Source organism: Chaetodon auriga, chromosome 16 (genome assembly GCF_051107435.1).
Source record: "Chaetodon auriga isolate fChaAug3 chromosome 16, fChaAug3.hap1, whole genome shotgun sequence".
NCBI classification, from domain to species: Eukaryota; Metazoa; Chordata; class Actinopteri; order Chaetodontiformes; family Chaetodontidae; genus Chaetodon; species Chaetodon auriga.
In genome coordinates this window covers 1820475-1832891 of record NC_135089.1, presented here as the reverse complement: position 1 = coordinate 1832891, position 12417 = coordinate 1820475, and the positions used below count along the sequence as shown (strand labels likewise).

General features: G+C 47.5%; 1 protein-coding gene across 10 annotated transcripts in view; it reads left to right on the top strand.

Annotated features, from left to right (window-relative positions):
- Positions 1-12417, top strand: part of LOC143333699 (RNA binding protein fox-1 homolog 3-like) — a 348241-nt gene that overhangs the window by 304739 nt on the left and 31085 nt on the right. For all 10 annotated transcript variants that reach the window (XM_076751900.1, XM_076751907.1, XM_076751901.1 and 7 more), the window contains 2 exons: positions 4490-4741; positions 11904-12047. In XM_076751900.1, the coding sequence (XP_076608015.1) occupies positions 4490-4741; positions 11904-12047 (396 nt within the window). The remainder of the gene's footprint in view (positions 1-4489; positions 4742-11903; positions 12048-12417) is intronic.

Here is a 12417-nt window from a genome sequence, read left to right as displayed (position 1 = left end):
GTGTGGAATCAGGAGGGAGGTTTCTTGCTGGAGACTATTAGCGTCGTACAGTGGGATCCATGTGCAGCGGGAAGGCCTTTGCTGAAAAATGATCCAAGCTGCGTGTGACTGAGCCGAAGCCATAAAGCTGCCCACTCCATCACGGCCGAGATTGCCGAGATTGATCAGCCCGCTCCCATTTGAGTGATTTCCCTCCGGATTCGACGCAACGCAATTAGTCGCCTGCCGTATTTTGCCTTTGCGTTGCTCTTTGACCCTCCATCGCACGTATGAGTCAGTGCAGCACTCTGCCGATATGAGTTCCTCCTAACAGCTCCTGTATTTGCACAGCCCATCTCCTCTTGGCCTCTCAACGCCGTCCCTCCCAGCGCTGCTAAAGAGGATCACGGATCGCTGGCGAGCGGCCAAGTCGTTGTACCTGCTGAGATGGAATATAGCCTTGACCATCTACAGCGGGGTTAGCACCAGCGAAAGTCTCCGTCTCGCTCTGTGAATACTGAACGCTGGGAGTTTCTCTCAGACTGGAAGCCTCAGCGGTGGGCATTACCACGAGGCCTTCCTGACCTCTTTGGCTCCTGATGCTGACTGTAAAAACAAAAACTCCGCTCCAAAAGTGATCTCCTTAAGTAAGGGTTTCCAATCCAATTTTACACAAGGAGAGTGCTTAAGATTAGAGATAGTGTTTTTTATTGTGCTCTTCAGTAATAGGAGTAGAAAGGGTGAAAGGAGAGATGGAGGGAAGGAGGACTGGAAAGGATGGGAGATCGATAAAGGCTGCTCTCTCCGGTTGCCTTTATTCTTCGTCGTGGTGTCCGTTGGGACGAGGTTTAGGCGGCTCATGGCAGCAGGCCATGTAAGGGGGGCATTAAAGTGCCGCAAAGGGACCTGCTCTTTTCCCATAAACAGGCCTGCAGGTAGAGAAACACTCGCCAGGATCCCAATATAACAACAACTCGTAGCGCTCGTTCGCAGCCATAATGAACAAGCAATCTCTTTTGGTGGAATGAGATGTGCCGCGTACCTGACTGGTTTGTGTTGGAGGGCTTTTCATTAGGCGCCGCGGATTATCCTGACGACGGCGACTCAGCCCGAGCGAAAAGGGCGCGTGGTCGCACTGGGACGAGCACAACTCCCCTGATTTGCATGGGCCTTTTTTCTTCTCCCAGTTCATTTCCAGTTGAATAACTCGTTTGTCACATACATCAGAGGAAGGCGAAGATCATACGAGAGCTAGTGTTACTTTGTGTTTCACTAATGAGGCCTGTACTCTCCGCCTCCTTGCTTTTGCCTTGGTGCCCTTTGAAACAGCAACGACATGGCGCTACAACACTCTGGTAGTTTTCTTTCTCCAAAACCGAGCTCCAGGCTGTTATCCTGTTTGTGTGTCACTTGGCTCTGTCTCAGTTCTTTGCACTTGTTTAAGGCTCAAATAGCAACAGACCTGACACAGATATACTGGCCTGTGCGCCTCGAGTCTAACAATTCAGGTTCTAACCCGAGCGCAGAGGGACACTCGAAGGAAGATGATGACTTAACAAGTTTAGCAGAACATGTCATGAGAAATCTGAACTGAGGCACGGAGAAGAAACAGAACAGCAGCCAGTGCTGCCAGTCAGGAAAGTAAACTACATCACAGATTTCCCTAAACTGAGGAACTGTCAGATAAATAGCTGAGGATATAGAAAACAATAAAACTAACACCAGAGGCCCTCGTACAACTCAACACAAGCAGTGGAATGAATAAAGAACCCAAAAAATCTCAATGTCTCATGACCAAAAAGGATCCATAGATAAGCAAGGATGCAGTCTCCACCACCTGATTAACACCACAGTCCAAGCGGACTATGACACTGAACACACAACAGATTTTTATTCACTTATGATTTCTGACCATCTACAAACACGTCTGTCATTTCTGTTCCACTCGTTTACCTCAACAGTTGAGGGCAAACCCAACTTCATCTCTGGGAAGACAGTTTCATTTACCTCTCTTTGGCTTTGGATGCCGATTATCAGTTTTTGCTTTACTGCTTCTCCAGTACTGTGCTGGAGGAGATGTGTACCGCTGAGAAGATGAAATATGGTCCAGAAAGTATGAAGGTTGGCCTGCATTGTTTTAGCCTAAGTGTGCTCATGAGAAGGTCTCATGGAATAGATAATGAGTCTTTTTTGAAGGTGCCACAGTATTCTGGATTAAATCAGAATGACCCAGTGAGCAGAGTGAGGTTCCTCAAACCTGAAATAAACCCTGGAACCAGGATTTGATGTTTGTACGAGGATGCTTGATGTGTATTAGCGGGCGTGTAAACACACTCAGTAACTCCTCAGCAAATCCTTACAAACGGCAGTCAGGACGGAGGGCAGAGATCTTGACAGTGACTAACGAAAAGACAGAACTGGAGCTTTGATCTCCTTAATGACAAGAACAGTGTTTGATGTAGAAACAGTCAAACACAGCACCTTGGTGTTTGCGGGCTGCTGAGCTTTCCGTCTCTGCTGGACTGTTGAGCGCCGATGTGTTGATGGTTTGCAGGGGTTAGTTCAAAGGAGGACACAAGATCTGGTAGTACTTTCAGCTGTCATACCAGGAGGTGCATCTTTTTTTAGGTAACCAACCCCATTCTCCTTTAAAATGGGCGCTTAGAAGTTGAAAATTGCCAACATCAAGAGCTTCCTTGAATTAGGATGCCCCGCAATGCAAGTGTGTTATATAATGCCATGACTGGAGGGAGAGGAAAAGTAGAGCACAGGGGTAGAGATTAAAAAAGTTTCTGCATAAAAAGAGAGGGGGGAGGAAGAGATGAGCATGAAAGGGAAAGGGGGGGCGGAGGGATTGAGGGAGACAGAGGAGATAGAAATACAGTATAATGAAAAGGAGAAGGGGGATTAGGTCAGGCAGGAGTGAGGGTCCACTCTTACCGCAGGAGCAGCCTTGAGGCCCCGCAGGCTGCAGGAAGCTGGTCAATCCTCCTCCTCTCTCAAGGCTCCTCTCTTTTTTCATTTAGATAATGGAGCATTTGCTTAATTGGCAGAGCACAGTTTAGGCCGAGGTTTGTTTGCCAACACGTCAGAGTAGAATTATTTCCACTACATTTACAGCACAGTGTTGCTCGGCTCTCTCATTAAAACCGCTGCCTCCTCCTGCCCAGATAGAGCTTTCTGCGGAAATCTCCAGAAAGAGGCCAAACACCACAGCAGCAAAAAAAAAAAAAAGGAATAAAACACGTTTATCTCCTATCTCACCATCCCCAGCCAGCTTGTAAAGGAAGAGACAGAAACTTCTCTATCTGTTTACTGGTATTGTTTTTCTCCAATCATAAACCCTTACTTCTCGCTGCTACTGTGTGCTTTTCCTCCTCCTCTCTTATCAAAGAGTTATGCATTGAGCTCACATGATCTGTATCTTTAAATTTGATTGAGGGTATTTGCAGGGGGGTGTTATTGGATTCCAGTGTTATTGTCTCACCTTTTCCCTCTGCGTTTTTAATGTTGGGGTGGATATCCGCTCCAGCAACACTGATCTCACTGTTCTGCTCATTAGTCTGGATTCGCAGAGCCCAGCGCTTTGCAACAATAAGACATGCACTTCTGTAGTCCAGCCATTACCGAGTTTAACAATGTGCACCAGCCAGAAAAGTCCATTATTTCTGCAGCTCATCATCTCAAGCATCCACACGAGACAAAGGGTCTGTGAAACTGCTTCATTGCAAAGGGCCATCTATCACCGAAGTCAGGAGCAGAGACTAAAAAACATAGAGTATGTGGTGTAGATAGCACATAGAGTGTTCTGGGAGCATGTGGGAAAATGACAGAAGAAGAAGAGTCCTTTTTCTGTGAATTTGCTTCGTCACATTCACGTTTACTTACTCTTCTTTTCCTGATTTAAATAAGAATTTAGATCCATTTTTATGTGGCCGAGGTTTTTGGCTACAGAATGAAACCTGGGTGGGATTTCAAAGAGGCCGAACGTGACAGAAAAGTCCTGCTCAGGTTTCATTTTCGCACCTGTGCCGAAAAATTCCAAGTGAGACGGAAACAAAGGCGGAGATGGCGAGCGGGAGGAGAGCTCACGAAGGCTAATTTTCAAGTGGGAGAGAGGAGCTCGGAGAGGGAGCAGCTGCTACTTTAACAGACCTGTCATTGGAATCAAAGGCCCTAATCAAAATTTTATCAATTAATTGATCTTTCCTCTTGTGCTTTGCCATGAGTGCAATTGAGATTCCCCCTGACTCTTGCCCCTCCAACAGCGAGCCATGCTCTACAACATAAACTGTGTTCATTAGCAAAGATCAAGGAATTCTGTAATCTGAGCTGAGTTGTGATATGATGGCTGTTTCCCCCTGACTTAGTTGGTTTGCAGGACAACTCTCCCCAGCTGCCTTCCGAACCCGCACATCTTTCATGCTGCTTGTACAATCAAACAATGGAAACCAAACTTTGATCTCGACCGTAGTTCTAACGCTCGCCTCCTGTTGTGTGTCTCTCGCAGGGTAACCAAGAGGCCACCAACCCCCCGGAAGCGATGGCCCAGCCGTACACCCCTGCCCAGTACCCACCTCCCCCACAGAATGGCATCCCCGCAGAGTTTGCGGCACCGCACCCGCTTCCAACGCAGGACTACACCGGGCAGAGCCGGGTTCCCGAGCACGCCATGACCCTCTACACGCCCACACAGACGCACAGCGAGCCGGCCGGCACTGACAACAGCACGCCCGCCATCACCGCCACCACGACCGCACCGGTCAGTGTCCTTCATCATCTGCAAACACTGTTCTCAACACGCTGTCAGCAAGTAAAATACATTATTATTTCCCTTTTTCTTTCACAATGATCACATGTCCAGAGTGAGAGTTTGCTGTTCATCACTCAGAGCTGCTTTTTGATGGTAGTTCATGTATTCTCTTTAACATCGGTATAAAACTGTGACTCTAATTAGCAAACGAGCCAAACGTCAGTATGATTGCAAGCTAAATCTTCATATTTCTCTTGTTTCCGTCCCTGACGTCGGTCTCACTGTCTTTGACTCATTCACTCATCCATCGCCTGCTGCTGCCTGAAGCCTGAACGCTTTAGCATCATTGTGCTGAAGAAGTCTGCGCTCTTCCTGTTTAGTGCCACAAAGCAACATCTCCCTGTGTTGTACAGAAACCCACCTCGGCGACACGCAACACGAACAGCAGTTAGGTTCAATGTCTTGCCGTCAGTTTATTACTCAAGCATACGAGTCATTTCCACAAAATGTACTAATTAAAATGGAAATGAATGAAAAATAATTGCGTAACTCATAATATTGTGCAATTGTACATGATTTTCGAGAGGGTAATGAAGAAACTTGAGAACATTTCTTACTTTGCAAATAAGGTCCTTCTCTATTAATGTAATGCACATTTAATTGTTCAGTTTCTTCATAAGCTCACGATCTGTCGCTCCATTAGTGGAGTTGCATTTGGAACCTGGTTCCAGTTTTGCCAGTCGTGACTGACTTTTCCTTTTTGAATAGATCTTCAGTCTCAAACACAAAAAGGAGGATTGTGATCATGTGTGAGCAGCAGAAGACTTTGGTGTCACGGTGACGCTTTGTGCTCGACGTCGGAGGTGAACTTAATGAAAATGTGTTCGTAAAGTGAAAGTGCATTTCTGAAGAGCCGTTTAGTGTCCCCTAAAAGACGCGTAAACCTGAGCTGTTCGATTGATTTTGGTGAAGGAGATTTGAACTGTTGAGACACGAATGTCTGCAGCATGTCACCACCACCAGTTAAAAGACCAAAGGACACGTTCACTTTCCTCAATGAGCCAGAATCAATTGCTGTTTAGTCAGATCAGCTACTTATTTGTAACTGCATCCAAATATTTGAGACCTTCCTTTACACTTAAGATAATATCCTCTGTGTGACTGTGCCAGGAAATAATTACATCCTTTTTTCACTCATTTTCACCTCACCAGAAGAGTGCATGTATTTAAATTACTGGCACTCGGAGTGGAAAACAAACCCCTGGCAACGCTGCACGCTGAGATACACGACTTGGAAGTGAGCGAAATTCCAAATGATATTTTATACGATTCATCCTTGTGTGGTGAAAGTCTGATAGGAAATGCCTTGACCCGGGATTTACCTTCACAAGAGGCAGATGTAGATAAAAAGGAGGACGACTTAGCTCCAAACTTTAGAGATGCGTCTACAAAGACGGATAACGCCGGCAGAGATGAAGAAATAAAACCTTCAGACCTTCTTTTCTGCTTTAGCATGAAAACACCTGCTGGGAGAGGTCATGGCGAGGCCACGGGCCTCCTGAGAGGGATCTGGGTCACTCATAAAGACCGTTGTTAATAACTCAATTTTCCCAGCCTCACAATTACCGCGCAGCTCCGAACATTTGGCAGCAGAAAAGTGCTTATGCAGCACAAGCGGAGCAATAGCGTGGCGTGGCGTATTATCATCGGCCTGTAATGTAGCAATGTTTGATTTGAAGATTTGTGCGACGCTCTCCAACTGCTCCATGCTTATGCACCGCACTTACAGTAATGGCTGACACACAAGAGAGTTTAAAGTGAGGAGAGACTTGGCAGGAGGTTCAGCCTCCTCCTCCTCCTCCTCCTCCTCCCCCCTCCGACACTGTGCACCACTCCTCCGCTCGCTATCTCTCACCGTCTCCCCTCTCTATCCATTTCGCATTTGATTTCATTTCATCTGCTCACCCGCTGTGAAGAAAGCCCAGAGATGGTGGCCGTGGAGAGATGAGAGCTCGCCTCGCTTTCCTTCGTTCTCTTCCCCTCTCGCGCCGTCCCCACTTTCCTCCATCTTCATTCTCCGCATCCACGCTCTCCCCACTTCCACCCGTCCTTTCTCAGGCAGGACAGAGGGATGAGATTAGTGGGGTGTAAACAGAGAGTCTAATCCTCGGGGGCTGCTGGTGTAGTGTCGCCCACCGCTGTGTTCCCCAGCTTTAATGACAGACCCAGCCTGTTTGCTCTGGGTGCCACAGACGGGCCCGGGTGCCTTTGATTAGGGCACCCTGCAGAAACACAGATTGAGGGAGCAGATCAGCGACTCGCTGCGACTCTCCCCCTCGCCCTCCTCCCTTGGCTCGACTCTGCTGCGCTCAGCTCCTCTACCCCACGACGACGCTTTACTCTGCACATCTTCTCGACTTAAAGACTTAAAAAGAGTCAAGAGAGAGTGAAAATCCAGTGAAACGTATGGATTCTGTGTGAATTCCCTGCAGAGAACGGAGAGTGTGTATGTTTTAATGAGGCGCTGGGACTCTGTTTCTGTCTGTGTCTACCAGTCACTCGTCTATACTGGGAAGGTGGCGCTGTCCAGAGCCAGACCTCTGGGACCTCGCTCTGTGCCATGTTCAAACAAGCTGACTTGAAAGCAGGCGACTTGAGGAAGAGAGGCAGCCCCCAACTTTTCTCCAAATCCTTAGAGATGAGGGTAGCAGAGGGCTGCCAGGGAGCTCTGCTGGAGAGAGAAAAAACTGAGCTCGTTATCTGGCTCAGTTCAAATAGTCTGAGGTTTGGTTGAATTTCATGAGTAATCATTCTCTTTTCAGATAACAAATTAAGGCAGTGGCGTTAGGGCAGCACTCAATTCCAGATTTTTCACAGCCCGTGTCAGCGGCGTGAAGACTTTCCAAAGGGTATTCTGGGGGACTGTGATAACATTGACGCACACACGAACACACAAGAGCATGTGGAAAACATGGCCGAGCGCATGCAAACAGTCATACATGCGCACTCTCGCTCGCTCTCTCCTGAGCGGTGTCGCTTTCAGAGGCGGCGCGGAGGCCGCCATTAAAAAGGGATGACTGTGTCCTCTGAAGGTGGGAGGGGCCGCTGATTTCCCCCCACTGTAAAAGATATTAGATACCCTCAGTGCTCCTCAGCGTTAGCTGCTGTCATTCTGTATTTCTCTTACTGTCCAGAAATGCCATGAAAAGACCAAAACCAACAAAACGTCCTGACTCTCACTTTTAAAAAAGGATGAGCTATTTCCTGAAACAGATGCTCGCTGTAGTTTTTAGCAAACGTTAGTCAGACAGGAGGAAATACTGCATTCGCTGCGGACTATTTTCAGCGGCGGATGAATCCACATTTGCTGCTGTAGTGAGTGTGGAGTCAGAATTAACTACAGTGTGTGTGTGTGTGTGTGTGTGTGTGTGTTCGTGGTAATGGATGAATGTCAGCCAGAGTACCAGCGTGACTCACTGATGTGTTTTAATGGAGCTCAGAGGATGAAGACTCATCAGGGTCGAGTCTGTTCTTTGGTCTTTGATGGGATTTGTTGACTGCAGAAGAACTACAGAACATCCACGAGTGTCCATTAGTTTAAATTGTTTCAAGTGTACTTCAGAGAAATCATATCTAAATACTACGATAACGACGATCGTCATTCACAGTTTTGGTAAATTCACACTTCATCGTTGCAGTCAGGACCAAAAACACTGCAGCAGTTTTCTGAACTGATCCAGGTGATCCAGAATCTGAAACTTAACCTCTTCAGAAGTGCAGCTGAAGTCTCTGCTGTAGTTTTTATACACTCTGCTTCTACTTTTGACTTGTTTTTAATGATGTTTTCTCATACGAGGTATTTTACTGGAGCTTCAGCTCCCAGTCACCTCGAGTCGTTTATGCAGAAAATGAACGGGACCTTTAACTGTCGCCTGAACGCCCAAAATAACTCCTCTGCCTTTCACTATTTTATATGAATCAGAGGGAGGAGGCGGGGGCGGCCCCTCTGCTCCACACTCACCCCCGTCACACCCCCTGCTCTCAGGTGATGGAGGAGATAAATTTGCAGCTTCTTTAGAAAAAGAAAACAAACAGTGGAGGACTGGCAGAGGAAAATAATGAATTAAAGCTCAGGCATTATAATTCTTGTGAGCGAAGACTCGGTATCCCCCCCCCCCCCCCATTTAATCGGATGTAATCTACCTGCTTGGCAGCATTCCAATCAGATAGTTTCAATTATGCTCTTGTAATGCCACTCTGCAAGGAGGGGGAAAGTGCTGAGCAGAGCACTTTGCAGGCGATTTGCAAATAACAGCAAGGGAGTCTTTTAGAGAAATGACTGAACAGGAAGCCGGAGAGTTGCCGGAGTTGACAGCTCTCTCACTCTCTGGTTTGCTGGCTGTGGCGGTGACGGCGTGTTTCGCATCCCACCTCCTCCTCCTCCCTGTGACAGCAGCTGTCGGGACAGTAAAGTGCCACTGAAGGTGGCCTCCTATGGTAATACGAAGGTAATTATTTTCCACTGCAACACCACCATCTCACAACCAGGCAGGCAGGCTGGAGCCTCGGGAGCGCAGGCATCCCGGATCTCAGTGACACTCCAACTTATTGAGTTAGTAGGATGCGGTCCGGGCTGCTTGGGAGTCAGCAATTCAGTATTTGTGTTCTCCATATGTGTATTTGCCCCTGATGTCAGCGTGCTGCCGGCCTGTCTGAGCGCCGAGTGAAAGTTAATCTGGATGTTTGCAAACATGCGACTGCGCTCGCCGTGATAAAAAGCCAGACAGACAGAGCTGGAGGACAGAGGTGCTCAGTAGTCTGGCAACATACGCTAAAGGTCGATAGTGTCATGTGTGACCGATGAAACAGATTGACCCGCGGGGCTCTGGTACCTTGTCACCCTCCACGGTCCCAGCATCTGTCTGCAATGTGTCACCCCCGGGCCCAACATGGCTACTCAGGCTATTAACCTCCAGCACGCGAGGACAGAGCAGAGTTAAGACCCCTCCGCCCGTCTCTCTCTGTCACAAATCCACTCCTTACCGTCCGGCCGGCCGGCTCGGAGCATTTCGCGGCTCCCGTGTCCTTCGCCACTTGTTAACCTCTGGTCTGGATGCCGGCGAGCCCAGGCGGGACTTCGGTAGCTGCCACCAACCTGCCCTACCTGGATGGCTGCAGGGGAGACAAAGTGGGACCTTGAATCAAACAACTGTCACTGTTAACAATGTATGTCACCGTCTCGGAATGGGCCATAAAAACCAAATAAATGACGGCCATTACAGTGGAGATTGTGATTATGATAATGAGAATAATAAAGGCGATCATCATTACGATCATGATGATAATGATAATACTGTGATGATGAATTATAATGAATAAATCCCTACCCCATTTCCTAAATGGTGGGAAATGTATCACTAAGAGTGGCCTGCAGCCATCTGACAGCCTCAGAGCAGGGTGAGGGTTATCTGTGTGTGTGTGTGTGTGTGTGTGTGTGTGTGTGTGTGTGTGTGTGTGCGTGTGTGTGTGTGTGTGCGTGCGCGCTCATGCACGTGTCATCTGAACCGTTTGTACTCTGGAAACAGCCTCCTCCCTTTTCACGTCTGTATCTCGGTACAAGATTGTGTCTGTGTATGTGACTTCCCAGCCAGTGTATAGTGTGTTTGCCGTGCTCAGAGAGCACTTCCCAGGAGACCTTGCAGTTTACATATCACATTCAAACAGCTTTTGTGCTCAATATCTGCCACTTCCACTCTCCCGCCTCCCATGCTCCCCTCCTCTCTGCCTTTCGATATTTAGCCCCTCTCTGAGTCACCGGCACCAAACCATCATCTCTGTTCATTTCAGTCGTTTGCTTGCAGAACGGACGCTAAAATGCTAAAAACAAACGTTTTCCTCATGGGTGACCTCTTGAGAGTAACTGCTGTCCTCTCTCAGGAAGCAGTGGTGGAGGTGGTCTGACGCTTATAGATCCACAAAACCTCTCGGGGAGGAAATCAGGCAGATCAGAGATCAGAGGTCTGCTGATGATTGCTTTCCCTTCGCCATGATTGGCTCTCTGAAGTTCAAATGTGCACCAATGAACACCTTTTAACAAGGCTCGTTTCTTTTATCTGTGCATAGAAGTAAAAACGTGAATTTGTGGTTTTCACATGCTGATATTTGTTGACAGATGCCAGTTTATTGATCCTGTGCAGCGTTACTGCGGGTCACCAGATACACTCGATAGTAACAGGAAGCCAGGCTAGCTGTCCTCCCTTGCTTCCAGTCGTTATGCTAAGCTAGGCTAATTGCCTACAAATAATGTACACACATACATGAGGAAGACGTTTTTAACGATGCTAATTAATGAGCTATTTCGCCTAACATGAAGTGAAAGCTTTTGGAAATGTCGGGTATGTTTTTATGTGTACTGTTTTTATTTTTCATTTTTTAAATTCATTTTATTGTCTTTACTTCCTCTGTGCTCACGTCCTTTTCCCTCACTTTTATTTATTACTATTATATTATTATTATCTGACATGGGTGCATGAAAGGGAGGATAAACTATGCCGTCGAGGTTTTGTCCACAGAGACACATCAGAAAAGTGGCTCAAAAACAAGGTCCATCTGAACAGACAAGCCACCAGCAGCCTCAGAGAAATCCATCACTGGTGTCACAGAGAGAAACAAGTGGAATTTGTCATTGACATCAGACACGTCATTTATATAGAAATGTCAGCATCGCATTCGCATAATGATGGAAACAACAACGCTGAGGGCTTTGGGCCTCGCACTCTGACGGCTGTGTGCAAACGTCACCAATAATGTGTCTTTAGTCTAGACATGTCAGGGCTCTGTTGGATCTATATCCACGCCTTTTTGTCAGCGCCTTCAATCTTCCCTGTTGCTCAAGAGCTAAGTGCAAGAGATTAATAAGTGGATTTGTAATGCACAACCTCAGGTTTGACACTATAAGTCATCGGCTGTTTATCGCTTCGGCTTTCTCGCCGATTGAAAAATGGCAGACGCTGAGTAAGTTAGTTAGCCAGGCCTCCCACCCCACCCTGCAGCCCGCACCCACCCTCCTGTTCCAACCCCCCCCCCCCCTCCCGCATGCAGGACCGGGAGGTACAGTATACTGTAGCAGCTAATGAGCAGCTTGTGTCTTCTGTTTGTTTCCCTCCGGCAGACAGATGATGTGACGCAAACAGAGGGCTCTCAGCAGCTCCAGCTCCAGCACTCAGACTCTTCAGAGAAGCAGCAGCCCAAAAGGTTACATGTCTCCAACATTCCCTTCCGCTTCCGGGACCCTGACCTAAGGCAAATGTTTGGGGTGAGTACCCTGAAGGGAAGTCCCACTTTATCACATCTGTGGTCTTGTTGCTGCAGGCTCAGCCTGCATTTATCAGCCATGATAACGCTGTGCTTGCTAAGTTAATTCCAGTCATTTGGTAACAAAGTCTGAAACACAAGCAGCCAGGTGAGCAGACGGGTTGTAAAACTGAAATGTAGCGCGCTGGAAATGTCGGTAATACTCCTCATTGCAGGGTGTCCCACTGTGTTTTATATTGGAGGCCCTGAAACAAACACTGCCTCCACTAACATCAGAAGAAATGATTAGACTATTATGAAACAGAATATTTGGCTTATTAAGCTTCAGAGAAAACGAGCAGTGGGGCTAAATCACACAACAAAGGCCACAT